The 23,695-nt window shown below is 37.1% G+C and overlaps 1 protein-coding gene across 5 annotated transcripts in view; it reads right to left on the reverse strand.

Annotated features, from left to right (window-relative positions):
- The window catches only part of DCBLD2 (discoidin, CUB and LCCL domain containing 2), an 803,840-nt gene that overhangs the window by 502,483 nt on the left and 277,662 nt on the right, over positions 1–23,695 (reverse strand). For 4 of the 5 annotated variants that reach the window (XM_064587077.1, XM_064586291.1, XM_064586683.1 and 1 more), the window contains 3 exons: positions 8,860–9,190; positions 8,643–8,758; positions 6,916–7,163 (listed from right to left, as the gene is read on the reverse strand). In XM_064587077.1, coding sequence (XP_064443147.1) covers positions 6,916–6,991 — 76 coding nt within the window. In that variant the 5' untranslated portion in view covers positions 6,992–7,163; positions 8,643–8,758; positions 8,860–9,190. The remainder of the gene's footprint in view (positions 1–6,915; positions 7,164–8,642; positions 8,759–8,859; positions 9,191–23,695) is intronic. The other variant, XM_064587435.1, reaches the window with a different exon arrangement.

Below are 23,695 nucleotides of genomic sequence, written 5' to 3' on the forward strand. Positions count from 1 at the left end.
ATAGCATTATAATGTCTTCCTTATCTTCCTGGGAGCTCTGCAGCAAAAAGCTAAGAAGACCATGTATATGGGTTGAGTGACTTGTACAAGATGGGAAGCTGGCAAACTGGCTAACCCTGAATTGAACAAAGTATACACCCAAGAGAAAGTTTCTAAACTTTGACTAAGCCAAAAGTAAGTTTCTGGGATCAAAATGATAGATTCATGATAGAATCCTACTGATGTCAAATTCCATGCTATCTAAATAAAACCTTGTTTTCACTTTAAAATGTACTCGTATAACATTCCTGGAGTCCTTAGCGAGATAAAGAAACTGGGTCCAAATATTAACACCTTTGCTGTAGTCTGCATGGTGAGTCAAGGATGGAGTTGTAATTGCTAAGAAGTCTGACCAAATGGAAAAGATTTTAAAAAATGAAAGAAGGAAAAAAAACTGAATCCAGGTGGGAGTCAATAAAAATAATACCTTGTACAAATATATATGCATATTTATGCATGATCATGCTCAATATTTATAACAATGCTGTAAAGCTCTTATTATCCTGCTTCACTGATGAGGAAACTAAGGTTCCATAGGTTCAATGACTTATTACTAAACAGCAATGCCCAGACTTAAAGAGTAACTAGAAATTTATACATCTTTTTTCTAATACCGCCCAAGAAAAAGATACTAGACTAGAGGTCCCTGGAGGATGAGGGCTGGGAGTGCTAATAACACTATTACATATCCAGCAGTAAAGAGAATGCCTGCAATAAGAGGAACTCAAAAACAATTGTGAAATGAAGGAATGCTATTCTCCCTGTATGCTCCATCACCATGCAGCTCTTGACAAGAACATAAAACAGCATACATTTTTATAAACTCATCAAATCATTCTAGCCAGAGGTTTTAACCTTTCAGACATAATCTACATCACCTGTGGAGCTTTTAAAATTCAGACACCCTGATGGACAAAATAAAGGATCCATCTATATATATGCTGCCTACAAGAGACTCACTTGAGAGCTGAAGACCCACACAGAGAGTGAAGGGATAGAAGAAGATATTCCATGCAAATGGATGTGAAAAGAAAGCTGATATAGTAATACTAATATCAGACAAAATAGACATTAAAACAAAGGCTTTACCAAGAGAAAAAAGAAGGGATTACATAATGATAAAGGAATCAATTCAACAAGAAGATATAACATTTGCAAATATTCATGCACCCAACAAAGGAGTACCTGAATATATAAAGCAAATATTAACAGATGCAAACAAAGAAAATAACAGTAATGCAATAATAGTAGGGGACTTTAAAACCTCACTTACATCAATGGAGCGATCATCCAGACAGAAAAATTAAGAAGGAAACAGTGGCTTTGAAGGACACATTAGACCAGATGGACTTACTAGAAGAAGAGAACATTCTATTCAAAAACAGCAGAATACACATTCTTCTCAACTGCACATGGAACATTCTCCAGGACAGAGCACATGTTAGATCACAAAACAAGTCTCAATAATTTTAAAAAGACTGAAATCATATCAAGCATTTTTTCCAACCACAATACTATAAAACTAGAAATCATTTACAAGAAGAAAATTGGAAAAAACACAAACATGTGAACATGCAACTAAACAACCAATGGTGGATAAAGAAATCAAAGAGGAAACCCAAAAATATATAGAGACAAATGAAAATGAAAACCCAATGTTCCAAAATCCATGGACTCAGTAAAAGCATCTCCAAGAGGGAAGTTTATAGCAATATAGGCTGACTTCAAGGAACAAGAAAATTCTCAAATAAACAATCTAACTTTATACCTAAAGAAACTAGAAAAAGAACAAACAAATCCTAAAGTTAGTAGAAGAAAGGAAATAAAGACCAGAGTGGAAATAAATGAAATAGACACTACAAAGACAATAAAAAAGATTAATGAAACTAAGAGCTGGGTCTTTGAAAAGATAAACACAGTTGATAACTCTTTAGCCACACTTATCAAGAAAGAAAGACAGAGGGCCCAAACAAATAAAATAAGAAATGAAAGAGAAGAAGTTACAACCAATACCACAGAATTACAAAGGGTCAGGGCACCTGGGTGGCTCAGTCGTTAAGGGTCTGCCTTCGGCTAAGGTCGTGATCCCAGGGTCCTGGGATCAAGCCCCACATCAGGCTCCCTGCTCTCCGGGAGGCCTGCTTCTCCCTCTCCCACTGCTTGTGTTCCCTCTCTCACTGTGTCTCTCTCTGTCAAATACATAAATGAAATCTTAAAAAAAAAAAAAAAGAAATACAAAGGGTCATAGAAGACTACTGCAAAAAATTATAACCCAACAAATTGGACAACAAAGAAGAAATGGATAAATTCCTAGGAATATAAAACATACCAAGAATTGGAATATACCAAAGAAGAAATGGAAAATATGAAGAGACATTACTATTAATGAAATTGAATCAGTAAGCCAAAAACTCCCCCAAAACAAAAGTTCAGGACCAGACAGCTTCACAGCTAAATTCTACCAAACATTTAAAGAGTTAATACCTAGCTTTCTAAAACTATTTCAAAAAATTTAAGAGGAAAGAATCTTCCCAACCTCATTCTGCAAGGCCAGGAGTACCTGTATAATAAAATCAGACAAAGACACTATAAAAAAAGAAAATTATAGGCCAATATCCCTGGCGAACATAGATATAAAAATCATCAACAAAATATTAGCAAACCAATACAATAGCAACAATACATTAAAAGAATCATATACTGTGATCAAGTGGGATTTATTTTAGGAATGTAATGATGGTTCAATATCCACAAAACAATCAATATGATACACTATATTAACAAAATGGAGAATAAATATCATATAATCATGTCAATAGATGTAGAAAATGCATTTGACAAACTCAACATACCATTATGATAAAAATTCTCAACAAAGTGGATATAGAGGGAAAGTACCTCAATGTAATAAAAGCCATATATGAAAAACCCACTACCAAAATCATACTCAAAGGTAAAAAGTTTAAAGCTTTTCCTCTAAAATCACGAACAAAACAAGGTGCTCACTCTTGTCATGTTTAAACATAGTATTGGAAGCCACAGTCAGAACAATTAAGCATGAAGAAATAAAGAGCATCCAAATTTAAAAGGAAGAAGTAAAGCTGTCATTATTCACAGATGACAAGATTCTATATGTGGAAAACCCTAAAACCTCTACCCAAAAAACTATTAGAAGTAATAAATGAAATCAGTAAAGTTGCAGATACAAAATTAATATACAGAAATCTGTTGCATTTGTAGACACTAAACAAACTATCAGAAAGAGAAATTATGAAAATAATCCCAGGAACATAATACCTAGGAGTAAATTTAACAAGGAGGTAAAAGAACTGTACTCTGAAAACTAAAACATTGATGAAAGATATTGACAATGACATAGATAAACTGAAAGATATACTCATGAATTAGAAGAATTAATATTGTTAAAATGTCCATACTACCCAAATCAATCTATAGATTCAATGCAATCACCAACAAAATACCAATGGAATTTTTCACAGAACTAGAACAAATAATCCTAAAATGTGTATGGAACCACAAAAGACCCTAAATAGCCAAAGAAATCTTGAGAAAAAAGAACAAAGCTGGAGGTATCATCTTCCCAGATTTCAAACTATACTACAAAGCTATAGTAATCAAAACAATACGGTACTGGCTAGCAAGAAGTTGTTGCAGCCAAGGTCAAAGAGGTTGCTGCCTGTGTTCTCCTATAGGATTTCGATGGATTCCTGTCTCACATTTTTACATTGTTGCTGGGAGTGCAAATTGGCACAGTCACTCTGGAAAACAGTATGGAGGTTTCTCACAAAGTTAAAAATAGAACTACCCAATGACCCAGCAACTGCACTACTAGGTATTTATCCAAAGAACACAAAAATAGTGATTTGAAGGGGCACATGCACCCCAATGTTTATAGCAGCAATGTCCACAATTGCCAAAATATGGAAAGAGCTCAGATGTCCACTGATAGATGAATATATAAAGAAAGGGTGTGTGTGTGTGTGTGTGTGTGTGTAATGGAATATTACTCAGCCATCAAAAAGAATGAAATCTTGACATTTGCAACAACATGGATGGAACTTGAGTATATTATGCTAAGCAAGATAAGTCAGTCAGAGAAAGACAAATACCATATGATTTCACTCATATGTGGAATTTAAAAAACAAAACAGAGGAATATATAGGAAGGGAAGAAAAAATAAAATAAGATTAAAACAGAGAGAGAGGCAAACCATAAGAGACTCTTAACTATAGGAAACAAATTGAAGGTTGCTAGAAGGGAAGTGGTTGGGGAGATGCAGTAAATGGGAGAAGGGCATTAAGAAGGGCACTTGAGGGGCACATGGGTGGCTCAGTTGGTTAAGCAACTGCCTTCGGCTCAGGTCATGATTCTGGACTCCTGGGATTGAGTCCCACGTTGGGCTCCTAGCTTGGCGAGGAGCCTGCTTCTCCCTCTGAACCTCTCCCCTCTCATGCTGTTTTTTTTTTTTCTCTCTCTCTCAAATAAATAAATACATAAAATCTTAAAAAAAAGGGGGGGCACTTGATGGAATGAGCACTGGGTGTTATATGCAACTGATGAATCACTGAACTCTACCCTGAAACTAATAATACACTATCTGTTAACTAACTTGAATTTAAATAAAAGCAAAAACAAAAATGATATGGTACTGGCAAAAAAACAGACACATAGATCAATAGAACGGAATAGAGATCTCAGAAATAAACTCATTCTTACATGATCAATTAATCTACAACAAAGGAAGCAAGGATACATAATAGGGAAAAGATTGTGTCTTTAGTAAATGGTGTTGGGGGACTGGAAAGCTACATACAAAAGAATGAAACTGGATTACTGTCTTACACCATATACAAAAATATACTCAAAATGGATTAAAGACTTAAAAGTAAGACCTGAAACCATAAAACTCTTAGAAGAAAACATGGACAGTAAGATCTTTAACATCAGTCTTAGTCGTATTTTTTGGATCTGTCTCTCAGGCAAGGACAACAAATGTAAAAATAAATAGGACTACATCAAACTATATAGTTTTTGCACAGTGAAGAAAACCATCAACAAGATGAAAACACAGCCTAATGAATGAAAGAAAATATTCACAAATGATATATCCAATAAGGGGTTAACATGTAAAATATATGAACTCATTAAACTCAATATAATAAAAAATCTGATTTAAAAATGGGCAGTGGGGGATCCTGGGTGGCTCAGTTGGTTAAGTATCTGCCTTCTGTTCAGGTCATGATTTCAGGGTCCTGGGATTGAGCCCCACATCAGGCTCCCTGCTCAGAGGGGTGTCTGCTTCTCCCTCTCCCTCTGCACCTCCCTGCCGCTCATGATTTCCTTTTCTCTCTCTCTCAAATAAATAAATAAAATCTTTTTTTTTAAATGGGCAGTGGATCTGAATAGACATTTTCCCAAAGAAGGCATGCAGATGGCCAACACATTAATAAAAAGATGCCCAACATCACTAATCATCAGGGAAATGCAAATCAAAACCACAATCTAATATCACCTCACATCTGTCAGAATGACAATTATCAAAAAGACAAGAAATAATAAATGGTGAGGATGTGGAGAAAAGGGAACCCTTATGCATGGTTGGTAGTAATGTAAATTGGTATAGCCACTATGGAAAACAGGATGGAGGTTCCTCAAAAAGTTAAAAGTAGAACTACCATACAATCCAAAAATTCCATTTCTAGGTATTTATCTGAAGAAAATGAAAACACTAATTTGAAAAGACATGTACTCATATGTTGAATGTAGCATTATTTATAATAGTCAAGATACATAAACAGCCTAAATGTACATCAATAGATGAATGGATAAAGATGTGGTACATATACACAATGGAATATTACTCAGTCATAAAAAAGAATGAATCTTGCCATTTGCAACAACATGGATGAACTTAATATCATGTTAAGTGAAACAAGTCATATAGGGAGACAAAAATTTTATATTTCACTTATATGTAGACTCTAAAAAAAATGAACAAACAAAAGAAAATGGAAACGGATTCAAAGATACAGAGAATAAACTAGTGGTTGCTAGAGGGGAGTGGGTGGGGGATGGGCAAAATAGGTGAAGATGATTAAGAGGTACAATCTTCCAGTTAGAAAATAAATAAGATACAAGGATATAATGTACAGCATAGGGAATATAGTTAATAATAGTGGAACTAGTTTTTATGGTGGCAGACAGTAACTAGACTCATTGTGGTGACCATTTCATAATGTATTAGATAAATATTGGAACCCTACTGTAAGACACTGTTGTAGCCCTTCTTTGGGTTATTATCAATTTTTTAATCTCATTGAAACACAGGTTTCAGGACATCAAAGAACATAAACCAAATGGTTTTGCTCCCTTTTTTTTCTATGAAATAAGATATTAAGTAATTAAACAAATTATACTCAAAACTTTTCCAGCCTCCTGATACAAGTGACTATAGTTCTGGACAATAAACAGATCTGGTCTCCCTTACAACAAGTGCACAGAGTAGTTTTGCTCTCAGCTGACAAGTGAATTCCATTAGTAGAGGAAGAACAATGGGAAATTGAAAAATTGTTCTTCTGTTGGAGAGGTCTATATGTTTGTATATGTAGTCAGAATTTGAAATTACCATAATCTTCTTACCTCATTCTTTACTCTGAGAGCCTTATTTTTCCGTATTATCTAACAGAAACCTAAAACAATGAGGACTCATAATTCTAAACAGAGATGGAACTACATGTTCTCTCATAACATGTAGTTTATTTTCAGCAAAGGGGGTACAGAGATCTGACTTAGTTAAAAACAATGGTCACAGTTTATTGAACTCATCTGTTTTCTTATAAAGACAAAATTGTTACCTGATGGTGTGCAGGGTTTTCTTAAGTTCATCTCAAGAGGATGGGCCAGACACAGAGATTTTTGAAAGAGGTCCATAGGTCATTTGGATGGACACCAGAATTGATGACCAATGTTCTGTAATCAAAACCTCAAATTCCCACATAGGTGAACTGTGGCCAACCTTTCATTGATCCTTCAAAGAATAGGTATGAGTCTTGAATCCACAGTGCCTTTCATTGTCTTAATGAAGCCACTTTTCTCAGTTCACCTGAATAAAAAGAAAGGGACCAAAGAAACGTAGGAAGGTTGTATTACACACACACACACACACACACAAACCAAACAAAAAAAAAAAAACCTTTTTGAAATTATAGTTAAGAAAGACTTGGGGTAATAACAAATTATTTTAAATGGTCTAATGGTAGAATTTTCTCAAAAGGAGAAAAACAAATGTTCAAGTAGCCCTTTTGCAAGACAGACCCAACAATGAGGTCAGTCAAACAAAGTGCCATTTTTCTTTGGAATTCATTGAGGTATTCAGGTCATAATTGGCTGTGGCATTTGGGAAAATATGGAGGAAGAAACTTGCTCTTGGAAAGGAGGGAAAAATTATCTCAGTGCCCCAGAAGTTCTCTTTCAAACTCCAGATTTGCAGTGGGATATTTAGAGTTAGAACTCCCAGTAAAGAAGAGAATGTATCAAAGCTGCAGATTTTAAAGAAGGTCAAGGAGATGGTTAAACAAAGTTAAAAAACAACTCTGGAATAAACAGTCTTAGATTGTTGAATGGTCAAATAGTCTTACTGAATCATAGGAAAAAATGATGTCGTGTCTAAATGTTAAATTGTGGCTGGTGTCTTGTGCTTATAATCTGATTACACATTTCTTGAGCACAGGTGTACTGGAAGGATGCCACTCCCAATAAAAAGATCCATTTATCAAGTTTAACATGATAATTATTTATCATATTTCCTCCTTGGAATGTCTCACTTGCTTTTTATTTTCTTTCCTTGAAAACATTGAGGATTATTAATATTTGTAATCCATCACTTGATCATATATTTTAGGAGTATGATCTATGTGTCTGGCACTGTGCCAAGGTATAAGAATCACAAAAGAAGTAAAACATGATGTCTATACACATGAAACTTAAAATCTAATTATAAAAATTTATGCACATGCAGACATTAGGTAACAATTGTCTATGTGATTCCAACTAGAAGTATAACATGATTTCTAGAATGAGAGGGAGGTACGTAGACTAGGATATTTGGGAAAAGAAGGAAGATTGGGTTTGATCCAGACCTTGATGAATGGAATGGAGGTGGGAGGCATTAAATAAGAGTGTTAAATGAGCTTAGAGGCAGTAAAAACCTCAGAGAGTACAAGGAAATGAATATATCTGCTTGACCATTGGGCTTGAAACACATATATTTGAGATTTGGGACATGAGTAATGGAAAAAGATTGTGATACAGTGGAATGAGCCCAGATTTTAAGATGAATTCTGATTTTGCCACTATAACCTCAGTTTTTATCTAATATGTATTGAAGAAAGCAGAAATTTTAGTTTTACTTATTTGAAAGCGGTTCCTGACTTATCTTTTCTTGAATTTTGCTCCTCAGTCTCTGTGCTTCTCAAAATTGCTTCTATCTCTGATCCAGGACCATTGTCCCTCTCTCTATTGCAGGTTAGTAACTAGAACTGTTGGGCATCCTCCACTTGAAAGGCTATTTATTTCTTCTTACCTGGAGAGAACCATGTTGAGCAAGATGCAATTTAATACACTATCCTTTCTCTTCTTCCATAGTGCCCTTAGACAAGGCTCTAGAGGCACAACAGGCTTCAGACAGTGGTCTTCAAACTGGTGATAAATGGGAATTAAAAAAAGTAAAGTGAGAAATGAAATGGTTCTTGCTATAACCAATGGAGATAATATACTATGAAGAAATAGAATGAACTCACGTTAGAATTATCTGAAGAGCTTCTAAAATTCTGATATTCAGACCACTGAATCAGAATATTTGTAAGGTGGAACCCAAACATTAGGATTTTTTAAAGCTCCCTGTGATTCCAATGTGCAACCAGGTTTGAGAACTATAGCTCTAAAGCAATCATTGGAGAGATACCACTAGACAATAATGGCTGTCACACTCCAGTTTCCAAAGAATGAAATGAAGGAAAAGAGACTTGCTGAAAGATGTTCCGCATCTCAGCTCAGGTAAAGCAGGAACGCTTCTGGCAGTTCTCTTTGAGATCTGTCCACCAGTGTTGGTTTCAGACAATCTGTTCCCTCCTGTAATTGGCCAATGAGTAGATATTAAGACATGTTAGCATGGCTTCCAAGAGTAATTATTCTCAGAGATTATACAGTCTAAACCCATGAAAGAGTACAAATATATTCAAAACTGCCTCATAAATTTTTCACAACTGAGTCTATATTTTACACAATTATACAAAAGTGAGTTCCTTTCTTCCCTTTCTCTCTTATCCCATGCCTTTTTCAGTTTGTGGCCACTTTTGGCCCACTCAAAAGCAGGAAAAAAATTCAATGTTGCACCCTATCCATTTAATACCACTCTTTTGGCCATACACAGAGTAGCTGAAGTTTGAGGATTATAACTCAAAAGAATTACGAGCTCAAACACTTTGGCTTCTCTGTAAGGATAAGGAAGTATCGTTGAATTCTTCTAGATAATGTCTGTTTAAGCTTTGTCTAAGTTTCTTAACCTTTCTGAGACTCAGTCCTCTTAACTAGAAAAAGATAATATTAGTATCAAATTGCAGGATTCTCAGGATATCTCATTTATGAAATACTATATATGAAGCACAGTGGCAATATAGGAGTATTCAAAAGTTGATCATTAGTATTCCAATTTAAAAAATTCATAGGTCAGCTTTTCATTTTAAATAGGAAAATAAAACAGAAAAAAGGGAGAAGGAAGGTTGGAAAGAAAAGGAAGAAATAAAATTCATATTATTTAAATGCCTGTTATGTGCCAAACCCTATGATAAGGTCTTCATAAATACGTTATCTCATTAATACCTACCCATGGAATAAGTATTAATATGCCCATTTTTGTAGATGAGAAAATAGAGACTTATGGATTTTAAGAGAGAAGTGAATAGGCCAAGTTTAGAAAATAGATTTTAAGCAACTTTTAGTTATGAACTTTTCTTGAGCTACCTTCTTCACCCACCCCCTTTAGATGCCTATAGTTTCCACAAAGGCTTCTGACTCTTACATCTGTCTTTAGGAAGCTAAGAGTCTTGAGAAATTATCAGAATTCCTGCACGCATGGATTATGTGGTGTGTGTGTGTGTGTGTGTGTGTGTGTGTGTGTGTGTGTGTGTGTGTGTGTGTGTGAGTGCATGTATTGTTCAGGTGGAGAGAGGAATTCAGGTCAAGTTCATTCTATTTCATCATAGTATATTATCTCCATTGGTTATAGCAAGAACCATAGCAAGAACTATAGCAATAGTATATTATCTCCATTGGTTATAGCAAGAACCATTTCATTTCTCACTTTTTTTAATTCCCGTTTATCACAACTTCCCACTTCTACTACTCTTGCCCTTCCATGGGCTCCCATCCTAACATGTTTTTGATTTATTCCTTATTTAGTTGCATTCTTAGAATAGCTATTTTGACTGATTCTATGTATGTGCATGCAATTACGCAAATGCATGATATCTTGAATATCATGTTTCAATATTCTTCACTCAATATTAATTTTAAGGGCACCTGGGTGGCTCAGTTGTTAAGCGTCTGCCTTCGGCTCAGGTCATGATCCCAGGGTGCTGGGATCGAGCCCCACATCAGGCTCCTTGCTTGGCGGGAAGCCTGCTTCTCCCTCTCCCACTCCCCCCTGCTTGTGTTTCCTCTCTCGCTGTCTCTCTCTATCTCTGTCAAGTAAATAAATAAAATCTTAAAAAAATATATATTAATTTTAAAAAATCTATTCATGTTCCTCTGTATACTTCTCTCATTGCATATATTCCCTAGTGTGCACTAACCCACATGCCCAGTGGCAGACACCAAGTTTGGCTGTAACATCTCAATGCCACAAACAATGCCTGAGATTTTTGTGGGGTAAATATCTAAATGTGGAATTTCTGGGCTATGTGGTGAACTTATATTTGTTTTAACTGAGTTCTGCTCACTAGAGTGGTCTACATGCAATCTACCTGTACAGGACGGTTCCTACTATATTCCAATATTGTCTCCAGCATCTGACATTGTCTGAAGAACATGGTATTTTAAAGTAACATTCACCTCTATTAACATTAAAATCTAAAGAGAGAGTCCAAAGAAGGATATTTCATAAATCATACTCAGTTTTTAAAAAAGCCTGGTTGCGATCCCTTCACTATAAGAGATTGGAAACAGTACGGACATGTGGTTTGTGTCTCCGCTAAAGGACATTGCATGCCCTCCATTTGGGGGGATAGTCAGTGCTTTAATTTAATGGGAAGACTTAAAGCTTTCTTTTGTAATCACTGTGGATTTCAAAAATGATTTCTAAATGAGAGTGTGAGATGAGCACTAGTGCCTGGACTTCTGGTCAGCCTGCCAAAGACAAAATGAGGACACTAGAGTTTCACATTAGACATGGGCCTGAAAAGGGCTACAGTGGCAAATGGGCAGTCTCATGACCTCACGGAACCTACAAGACAGTGGAAAAGACGGAAAGCAAACAATAACTATAAAAGATACTTGTGAGTCTGAGATTTAAATAGTCTCACTGAAATAAGCTTTTGAATCATCTGGATGTCAGAGCCTGGTTACATAGAATCTGTAGTTCATGGGTTCTTACCACCCAATTTAGAAACATTTCCCAATTCCCCTGTCTGCAAGAAAGATGAAATACCTTGCTTGCATAAGATATTTTCCAATTCACAATATATCCAGGCCCTTGTTCTTTTTATTTAAGCAACATTCTCTTAATTTTAATTTGTCTGACATGTCCAGATCCATCTTTATGGCCAGAACATTATTCAAAGATTAATGGTCCTGAAAGAATAATGTTCTTCACACTAGATTTCTAAGGAGCTGTTCAATCTCTTTTCTAATTCAGCAGTGAGAGTGATGAGCTGGAACAAAAGTAACCTTGACAGGAATTGTCTTCATCTATTATTTTTCCTACATCTAAAGAGAATCTGGTGGGCTCTTGAACTTGTCCTTTGAGCTAAGTAGTTGGAAAGTACTTTGACTCCTGGCAACTTACCCAGTAGTCTGATAAATGTGACTTAGCTACCTTAGTTCTGGTTTGTGGGAAACAGAAGAATTTTGTATGGTTATTTTGTGCACTCTTACAAAAGAGAATTATTTTCTTTCACATGCGTGGGCTCTGTAGACAGGAAAGATTGTGAAGGAAAAATTATATGGTAACAACAAATCTGATTGACTTCTGGGATTTCAAATATGACAAGCAGTGCTTTTCTCGCCACATTATCAATTTCATGGTTTTTAGAAGTAACTGCTAGGTTTTCTTTTAAGTCTTTTAGAAAATACTGTTGTCTTACTGTTGATATGACACATGTAATAAATTTTAGCAAAAGGGCTGCTCACTTCCTACATGATATGTGGGTTATTACCTGTGTTAAATGAAAAAAATACTGTGCTTTTTATTTTACTTTGTGGAATTGGAAGTCTGCAACAAAGGATATATGGAGATTAAGGGAACTCTAGCATTTTCTTTTTTTTTACAGCCATCTTTAAACTAATATACTCATAATAAATTATGTAGTTGAGAGGATCCTATAATGAATGATACTATTCATTGGACACATACTTTATTTCAATTGCTCATTAATTTATGCATTCAACAAATATTTATTAAGTACTTACTATGTGATGAATACTCTGCCAAATATTGAAGCTATAATGTCAAGATTTAATCCCTAACCAGTGGTGAAGACAGAACCGAAACAAAAAACAAGCATATAATCATAAGAAAATGTTTTGAATGTTATAATAAAGAAACAGGGCACTCTGGGAGAACAAAAAGAGAATTAGGCTAAGGGACAGGAAGACAGAGAAAATTATGTTTAAGCTGAAACCTGAAGGATGAAGAGAGTTATGCAGGAAGAGAGAGATAAGAGAAGTAATTTATAATCAATGGAAACAGCCTCTGGGAAGATCACAAACCAAAAGAAAGACTGTAGTATATTCAAGGAACTAAAATGAGTCCTGGTTTCCTTGATCTGATGTGTGTGAATAAAAGGTTGTAAGGAGTGGCCATGATATGGAAGTCTTTTTAAGGTATATTTAGGACTTCAGAATTTATTTTAAGATAAATCTCATCCTATCCTTAGATAAGAAGTACTATCCTCATTTAACAGATAAGAAAATTGGCCTAGAGAGGATAAATATGCTCCTATTTATCCAGCAAATAATTGATCAAGCCAGGTTTTTTAAACAAGTACTACCTGCCTCCAAAATCTATGATTTTACCCTTTAGTTTATGGCCTCTTTTCTAATCTACATGGGTGATCTTATTTTAACCAAGTGTTATATTCAGAGAAATTTTAATGCAACATTTAAACATGATTTTTTAAAGATTAAATATATATTACTGTCTCTCGAGAAAATTCTAGAGTGAGATTGAGTTTCTAATCATAATTCAAGGTAAAGCTTTATATCTATTTTTCCACCTCTTTTCATGTCACTAACCCCCATGCTTGTAAGTCATTTGCCAAGTCTCTCTTCCTTCCATGCTCTAAACATAAATGCTCTAAGCCCTGTCTGTATAAGCACTCACACTCCATTTTCTCACCCTTATTGTAATGTTCATTTTTTTCCTGCTAGTAACTGTACACTCCAATGTGAATTCAGCCATCATCTACAGATGCTCTAGTTCTTTCCTCTCTCTTTCCACCAGTTGGCAAGGCACTTAGCTAAATGGAACCCCTCCTGACAATTCCCTGTTGAAGGATATAGCCACTAGGATGATCATGCCTGAGGAGAATGCAAACATATATCAGATCTTATATCCTGATGAATGAGGTGTATGTATGGGGTGTAACTGCAAATCCAGTATCTTGGAAAGAGGTTTGATTCTCTGCAAAATCAAAAAAAAAAAGGGGGCACCTGGCTGGCTCAGTTGGTAGAGCATGCGACTCTTGACCCAGGGTTGTTAAGTTCAAGCCCCATGTTGGGCATTGAGCTTACTTAAAACAAAAACAAAAGCCCCACCAATTCTATGTATTGTGGGAAGGGAATCATATAGGGTATCTGACTAGCCATTAAAGTAATTCTATTGGTATGGGGGGAAATGTGGCTTGCTACATGCAACTCTGGGAAAAGCAAAGCTATTTCCTTAATGTCACTGCCCCAGAAAGAAATTGCAAGCCATTCCTACCTTCTCCTAAATAGAAAAGGGCTTCCTCTGAAATTCCTTAACAGATAAGTTTCAATTTGCCAAATTTATCATCACCAGTTACGAAGAGAAAAACTCCTTATGGCATCATTTACTATCTCACTCATACCTCTTGATAAAAGCAGGTAATAGAGCTATTTAAGGGAACTTGATTATTTATGGGAAGATGCTGGCATCAGGAAAGAGTGGAAGCATAACTAATGGCAGAAACAGAAAAAAAATCTAATCAAAATCTTAATCTTATTAAGAACATAAATTACAGCACATACATGTGATGAGTTTTTGGAACAAAACAAACTTAAAAATTAGAGAAATTGAAAATAAGTGAGCTACCACTGAAAATTAGGCTTTATAATTTAAAATATACATCACAAAGTACTAAGAAAGGAAAATAATAAATGAAAGCACAAGAGATACAAAGAAGAAAAAATAGATGTGGCAAAGGTGATAATCATAGAACTATTAGATTATCTATCTAAGGATAGGATGAGATTTATCTTAAACTCAATGGGGACAGAAATCTTGTACTTCTTTATCATTGCCAATAACTTTAATGGTGCTAAACCCATAGTAGATGTTCAATGAATAAGTGAAGGAATAAATGAATAGAAGAAAATTTACCTAGAGTGAGGATTTAAAAGGTACACTTATAGATGAGGTAAAGCCATTTTTCCCTGCTTCTCTCTGGCAAATACAACTATAAACCTTGGAAATGGTATAAAGCACAAAGAAAAGAGAACTCTAAAAGATAGACAGAAGAAGATGAGCTAGCGTCGGGGCCCAGGACTGGTTGATCTGCACAATGACAAGAAGTCTTGCATACCTCCACCCAACAGAGGGAGGTTACCCAGGCCCAGTGTTTCCAGATACCTAACCTAGCAAAAGAAGGCAGCAGAGGCAGGCTTTTCCCTTCCACAGATTGAACATAAGTCTCCCTGACAATATCAGGTGAGCCAGACTCCTTAGCCAGCCAGTGGTCTGACTCTTGGTTTTGGCTCGGGTCATGATCTCAGGGTGGTGAGATCAAATCCTGCGTCAGGCTCTATCAGGGAACCCAACCTAAAATAAGTAGCCTGTGGAAGTATTCTCCCTCCTTGAAGAGCCTGAGTCTCCTTTCCACAGTAGATATGAAGTGAAACTGGTAAAAGAGACAGCTGAATCTGGAAAGTTCATTGCCTCAGACACCAGAATCTCCTATCCCTGCCCAGAGATATCAGACAACCAAGAGGTATCAGCCCTTCTTCACTGAGAGATGCTCAGCAGGTCACCATAGGACACCCTTCTCTTCCCTAAGGCAATACTAGGAGGAATAACAGATGCCCCAGCATCACCAGGTAAACCAAATAGACTAAACTAAAACCACAAAGTCTCTAAAAATAAAACTACCTTTGGAACAACAGCCCACAAAGTAGACCAAACCTCCTGTGATAAATCTAAACTGCTTGGAAAAATAAAAGATTTAAATAATATCCAGTGTCCCTTAACAACAGAGAAAAATGTTAAGAATATAATAAAAAATCACCCACCATATCAAGAACTCAGAAAATCACAACTTGAATGAAAAATGACAGTCAACTGACACCAAAACAAAGATGAACCCAATGTTGAAATTATCTGACAAAGATTATAAAGAAATTTCATTAAAATGCTCCAGCAATTAATTACAAATTCTCTTGCAACAAATGAAATAATAGTTTCAAATATTAGCTAAGAAATAGAAATTATTTTAAAAAATCAAGTGAAAACTGTGAAGCTGAAAAATCCAATAACAGAAATAAAAACTCACTGAATGGGTTCGATAGTAGAGTGAAGATGATAGAGGATAGCATCAGTGAATTTGAAGGCTAAACAGTAGATTGGCAGGTTGTTCATCTAATCTGAACAACAGAAAGAAAATAAACCAAAAGAAATTAACAGAGTCTCAGGGATCTGGGGGATAATAACAAAAATCAACATGCATATCATTTGGTGTTCCAAAAGAAGAAGGAAAGGAAAGTGTGAATGAAAGAGTATTTGAAGAAATAATGTCTGGGGGTGAGTGGATGGCTCAGTCAGTTGAGTGTCTGACTCTTGGTTTTGGCTCAGGTCATGATCTCAGGGTGGTGGGATCAAACCCTGCAACAGGCTCTGTGCTCAGAGGGGGAGATGCTTGTAGATTCTCTCCCTCTGCCCCTCCCCCCACTCTCTCTCTCTTTCCCTCTCTCTGTCTCTCAAGTAAATAAATAAATCCTTAAAAAGAAAAAAATAATGTCTGAAAATTTTCCAAATTTGGTGGACCTACAGATCCAAGAAGCTGAGCAAATCCCCCAAACAGCATAAACTCCATGGAATCTACACTAAGACAGATCATAAACTTTTGAAAATTAATAGTAATAAAAATATCTTGGAAGCAACCAGACAGAAACTACACATTATCAGGATGCCTGGGTGGCTCAGTCAGTTAAGTGTCTGCCTTCAGCTCAGGTCATGATCCCAGGGTCCTGGGATTGAGCCCCACATTGGGCTCCCTGCTCAGCAGGAAGCCTACTTCTCCCTCTGCCTGCCACTCCCCCTGCTTGTCTCTCTCTCTCTCTCTCTTCTGATAAATTAAAAAAAAAAAAAAGAAACTACACATTATCTATAGAAGAATCAAAGAAGTTTTCATTGAAAATCACAGAGGCCATAAGTATGTGACACAATATTTTTCAAGTGCTATAAGAAAATAAGTATCAATTTTAAATTCTATATCTGTGATAACTATTTTTCAAGAATTAAAGGGAAATTAAAAACATTCTCAAGTGAAAAAAAACTAAAAAATTTTTTCACTAGTAAACCTACTCTTAAGGAAGTTCTTCAAACAGAAGAAGGAGGGAGGAAGGAAGGAAGGAAGGAAGGAAGGAAGGAAGGAAGGAAGGAAGGAAGGAAGGAAGGAAAAGAAAGAGGGAACATGGCTGAAGGAACCCTGTTTTTTTTTTTAATAAGAATAATTCCTGGAGGAGGAAAGATGGTGGAGGAGTAGGGGACCCTATTTCAACTGGTCCCCAGAATTGAGCTGGATATCTACCAGGCTACTCGGAGCACCCACAAAATCAGCCTGAGATGTAAGAAGATCTGGATCTCTACAAACAGAATATCTCAGGCGGTTGGTTTTGAGGTACAAAGCAGGGAGCCCTGATTCCTTGGGCAGATTTCAGAGGATAAACGGCAGCAGGAGGGTGCCTGGCCATGGGGATCCTACACCACCGGTGAGTGACAGCCTCGCGCGCTGGGGACGGGGCACAGACTCATAGACCGGTAGTGATGGGGAAAGGATTTTAGGGCAGCCCATGGGGCAGAAACCTGGAGTGGCAGAGTCGCACGTGCAAACTGGAAGTGGCTGGTGGTTTTAGAAGCACAAAGGGCAGAGACGTGCCCCAACCTGGAAGCAGGACTGGGGGCTCTGCAGAGGGGCGTACAACCCAGGACACTGCAGTTTATAGCAGCACAGACAGTAACAGAGATAGTGTGGCCTGGAGAGCTCACTGAAGAACAGACTGCAGTCTCTCTGCTCTGAGGCAGAGGGCTGGAAACAGTCTCTTCTGCTCTGACTCATGGAAGAGACACAGAAAGCTGCCAGGGAAAGCTGCCAGAGAACAAAAGCCCCATAAACTGATTCCCTCTGAGCCTATCCCCCCACAGGGGGGCAGGGCAACTCCGCCCAAACAGGGCTGCCTGAGTAACAGCGCAGCAGGCCCCCCCCCACCCCCGCCCACCGAAGACAGGCTGGGAAAACAAGAGGCCAGCAACCCTAAGGTCCCAAGAAAACAGGTGCATCTTGCTTGGGTTCTGGTCAATAATTTGGACTCTATACATTCCTCAAACACCCATCAGCAGAATGACTAGGAGGAGGAACCCCCAAAATAGGAAAGACTCAGAGATCATGACTTATGCTGCAGATTTACAAATGGATGCAGATATAACCAAGATGTTGGAGATGCAATTCAGGCTAGCAATTGTGAAGACAATGGCTAGAATGGAGAAATCAATTAATGGCAACATAGAGTCTCTAAGGGCAGAAATAAAAGGGGAATTGGCAGAACTTAAAAATGCTATCAATGAGATCCAATCCAATCTAGATAATCTAACAGCTAGGGTAACTGAGGCAGAAGAGCGAATAAGCGACCTGGAAGACAATATAATAGATAAAAAGGGAAAAGAGGAGGCCAGGGAAAAACAACTCAGAATCCATCAAAATAGAATAAGAGAAATAAGTGACACCATGAAGCATTCCAATGTCAGAATAATCAGAATCCCGGAGGGAGTGGAGAGAGAGAGAGGACTAGAAGATGTATTTGAGCAAATCGTAGCTGAGAACTTGCCTAATCTGGGGAATGAAACAAACGTTCGAGTCCTAGAGGCAGAGAGGACCCCTCCCAAGATGAAGGAAAACAGGCCAACACCCCAGCATGTGATAGTAAAACTTGCAAATCTTAGAACCAAGGAAACCATCTTAAGGGCAGTTAGGGGGAAAAGATTACTTACGTACAGAGGGAGGAATATCAGAATAACGTCAGACCTATCCACAGAGACCTGGCAAGCCAGAAAGGCCTGGCAAGACATATTCAGGGTACTAAATGAGAATAACATGCAGCCAAGAATACTTTAACCAGCAAGGCTGTCATTTAGAATGGATGGAGAGATGCAGAGCTTCCACAACTGGCAGAAACTGAAAGAATATGTGACCACTAAGCCAGCCCTGTAAGAAATATTAAGGGGGCTTCTATAAAAGGAGAAAGACCCCAAGAGTGATCTACAACAGAAATTTACAGGGACAATCTATAAAAACAACGTCTTCACAGGCATCATGATGACAATTAATTCATATCATTCAATAATCACTCTCAACATGAGTGGCCTAAATGCTCCCATAAAACAGCACAGGGTTGCAGACTGGATAAAAAAACAGGACCCAACCATATGCTGCCTACAAGAGATTCATTTTGAACCTAAAGATACATCCAGACTGAAAGTGAAGGGATGGAGATCCATCTTCCATGCCAGCAGACCTCAAAAGAAAGCTGGGGTAGCAGTTCTTATATCAGACAAATTAGATTTTAAACTAAAGTCTGTAATTAGAGACACAGAAGGACACTATATCATTCTTAAAGGGTCTATCCAACAAGAAGATCTAACAATTGTAAATATCTATGCCCCCAACATGGGAGCAGCCATCTACATAAGCCATCTGTTAACCAAAATAAAGAGTCATATTGATAACAATACGTTAATTGTAGGAGACCTCAATAGTCCACTCTCAGCAACGCACAGATAATCTAAACAGAAAATCAACAAGGAAACAAGAGCTTTGAATGATATACTGGACCAGATAGACCTCATAGATATTTACAGAACATTCCACCCTAAAACAACAGAATACTCATTCTTCTCGAGCACACATGGAACTTTTTGCAGAATAGAACACATACTGGGTCACAAATCAGGTCTCAACTGATATCAAAAGATTGAGATTATTCCCTGCATATTCTCAGATCACAATGCTTTAAAACTGGAACTCAAACACAAGAAAAAATTTGGCAGAAATTCAAACACTTGGAAGCTAAAGACCACTCTGCTCAAGAATGTTTGGGTCAACTAGGAAATCAAAGAAGAACTTAAACAATTCATGGAAATCAATGAGAATGAAAACACATCAGTCCAAAACCTATGGGATACTGCAAAGGCGGTCCTAAGGGGGAAATACCTAGCCATCCAAGCCTCACTCAAAAAAATAGAAAAATCCCGAATTCACCAACTAACTCTACACCCTAAAGAACTAGAGAAAAAGCAACAAATGATGCCTAAGCCACACATTAGAAGAGAAATAATTAAAATTAGAGCAGAAATCAATGAATTAGAAACCAGAAATACAGTAGATTAGATCAAGGAAACTAAAAGCTGGTTCTTTGAAAGAATTAATAAGATCAATAAACCACTGGCCAGACTTATCCAAAAGAAAAGAGAAAGGACCCAAATTAATAAAATTATGAATGAAAGGGGAGAGATCATGACTAACACCAAGGAAATAGAAACAATTATTAGAAATTATTATCAACAACTATATGCAAATAAACTGAGCAATCTGAATGAAATGGAGGCCTTCCTGGAAACCTATAAGCTGCCAAGACGGCAACAGGAAGAAATTGACAACCTGAATAGGCAATAACCAGTAACAAGATTGAAGCAGTGATCAAAAATCTCCCAAAAAACAAGAGCCAGGGCCTGATGGATTCCCTGGGGAATTCTACCAAACATTCAAAGAAGAAATAATACTATTCTACTGAAGCTGTTTCAAAAAATAGAAACAGAAGGAAAACTTCCAAACTCATTCTATGAGGCCAGCATTACCTTAATCCCCAAACCAGGCAAAGACCCCATCCAAAAGGAGAATTTCAGACTGATATCCCTGATGAATATGGATTCCAAAATCCTCAACAAAATCCTAGCTAATAGGATCCAACAATACATTAAAAGGATCATCCACCACGACCAAATGGGATTTATCCCCGGGATGCAAGGGTGGTTCAACATTCACAAATCAATCAATGTGATACACCACATTAATAAGAGGAGGGAGAAGAACCATATGGTCCTCTCAATTGATGCAGAAAAAGCATTTGACAAAATACAACATCCTTTCCTGATTAAAACTCTTCAGAGTATAGGGATAGAGGGAACATTCCTCAAGTTCATAAAATCCATCTATGAAAAACGACAGCAAATATCATCCTCAATGGGGAAAAGCTGAGAGCCTTTCCCTTAAGATCAGGAACACAACAAGGATGCCCACTCTTGCCACTATTGTTCAACATAGTACTAGAAGTCCGAGCAACAGCAATTAGACAACAAAAAGAAATAAAACGTATTCAAATTGGCAAAGAAGTCAAACTCTCTCTTTTCGCAGATGACATGATACTTTATGTGGAAAACCCAAAAGACTCCACCCCCAAATTACTAGAACTCATACAGCAATTCAGTAGTGTGTCAGGATACAAAATCAATGCACAGAAATCAGTTGCTTTCTTACACACTAACAACACAACTGTAGAAAGAGAAATCAGAGAAACGATTCCATTTACAATAGCACCCAAAACCAAAAGATACCTCGGAATAAACCTAACCAAAGAGGTAAAGGATCTATACTCTAGGAACTACAGAACACATGAAAGAAATCGAAGAAGACACAAAAAGATGGAAAAATATTCCATGCTCATGGATCGGAAGAATAAACATTGTTAAATGTCTATGCTACCCAGAGCAATCTATACATTCAACGCCATCCTGATCAAAATTCCAATGACATTTTTCAAAGTGCTGGAACAAACAATCCTAAAATCTGTATGGAATCAGAAAAGACCCTGAATTGCCAAGGAAATGTTGAAAAAGAAAAACAAAGCTGGTGGCATCACGTTGCCCGATTTCAAGCTATATTACAAAGCTGTGATCACTAAGACAGCATGGTACTGGCACAATAACAGACATATAGGCCAATGGAACAGAATAGAGAACCCAGATATGGACCCTCATATGGTCAAATAATGGTTGACAAAGCAGAAAAAAACATGCAATGGAAAAAAGACAGTCTCTTCAATAAATGGTGCTGGGAAAATTGGACAGCCACATGCAGAAGAATGAAACTCTACCATTCTCTAAGACCATTCACAAAGATAAACTCAAAGTGGATGAAAGACCTCAATGCGAGACAAGAATCCATCAAAATCCTAGAGGAGAACATAGGCAGTGACCTCTTTGACATCGCCCACAGCAACTTCTTTCAAGATACATTTCCAAAAGCTAGTGAAACAAAAGCAAAAATGAACTTTTAGGACTTCATCAAGATAAAAAGCTTCTGCAGAGCAAAGGAAACAGTCAACAAAACAAAGAGGCAACCCACAGAATGGGAGAAGATATTTGCAAATGACACTACAGATAAAGGGCTTTTATCCAAGATCTATAAAGAACTTCTCAAACTCAACACCCAAAAAACAAATAATCAAGTCAAAAAATGGGCAGAAGATATGAAAAGACACTTCTCTGAAGAAGACATACAAATGGCTAACAGACACATGAAAAAGTGTTCTTCATCATTAGCCATCAGGGAAATTCAAATCAAAACCACATTGAGATACCACCTTACACCAGTTAGAATGGCAAAAATGGACAAGTCAAAAAACAACAAATGTTGGAGAGGTTGTGGAGAAAGGGGAACCTTCTTACACTGTTGGTGTAAGAGTGGTACAGTTGGTGCAAGTTGGTACAGCCACTTTGGAAAACAGCATGGAGGTACCTCAAAAATTTAAAAATAGAGCTACCCTATGACCCAGCAATTGAATTTCTGGGTATTTACCCCAAAGACACAGATGTAGTGAAAAGAAGGGCCATATGCACCCCTATGTTCATAGCAGCAATGTCCGGAATAGCCAAACTGTGGAAAGAGCCGAAATGCCCTTCAACAGATGAATGGATAAAGAAGATGTGGTCCATATATACAATGGAATATTACTCAGCCATCAGAAAAGATGAATACCCAACTTTTACATCAACATGGATGGGACTGGAGGAGATTATGCTAAGTGAAATAAGTCAAGCAGAGAATGTCAATTATCATATGGTTTCACTTATTTGTGGAACATAAGGAATAGCATGGAGGACATTAGGAGAAGGAAGGGAACAATGGCGGGGGGGAATTGGAGGGAGAGATGAACCATGAGAGACAATGGACTCTGAGAGACAAACAGGGTTTTAGAGGGGAGGGGGAGGGGGGATTGGTTAGCCCAGTGATGGGTATTAAGGAGGGCACATACTGCACGGAGCACTCGGTGTTATACAAAAACAATGGATTGTGGATCATCACATCAAAAACTAATGATGTATTGTATGGTGACTAACATAACATAATAAAATTAAAAAAAATAAGAATAATTCCTTGAAGAGTCATCCAAGTTATTATTATATCAATTGTCCTTTCCTTTTATATTTCTGAGTAGTATTTTGTGGTATGTTACACTACCATTGTTTAACTACTTACCTGTAGAAATGAGGATAGATTGGTGATTACCAGGGTTTAGGGTTGGAGACCAGAGTTGGTGCAAGAGGGAAGAAGGGATGCTTGTAAAAAAGCCACAGGAGGATTCTTGTGGTGTTGGAACTGTTCAGAATCTTGAATGAGGTGTTGAATATATGAATCAACACTCATGATTTAATTGTTTAGAACTTAATACACACAAACATATATACATACACAAATGAGTAGGAGTAAAACTGAGAAAGCTGAATACAACTGGTGGATTTTATTAATGTCAATATCCTGATTGTAATATTATATTACCATCTGGCAAAATGTTACCATTGGGAAAACTTGGCAAAGTGTGCACTTATCTTTCTGGATAGTAATTGAATTTAAA

The sequence above is a fragment of the Mirounga angustirostris genome, unplaced genomic scaffold (genome assembly GCF_029215605.1).
Source record: "Mirounga angustirostris isolate CCGP_5_RB_7025 unplaced genomic scaffold, mMirAng1.0.hap1 SCAF_1, whole genome shotgun sequence".
Classification (NCBI taxonomy): Eukaryota; Metazoa; Chordata; class Mammalia; order Carnivora; family Phocidae; genus Mirounga; species Mirounga angustirostris.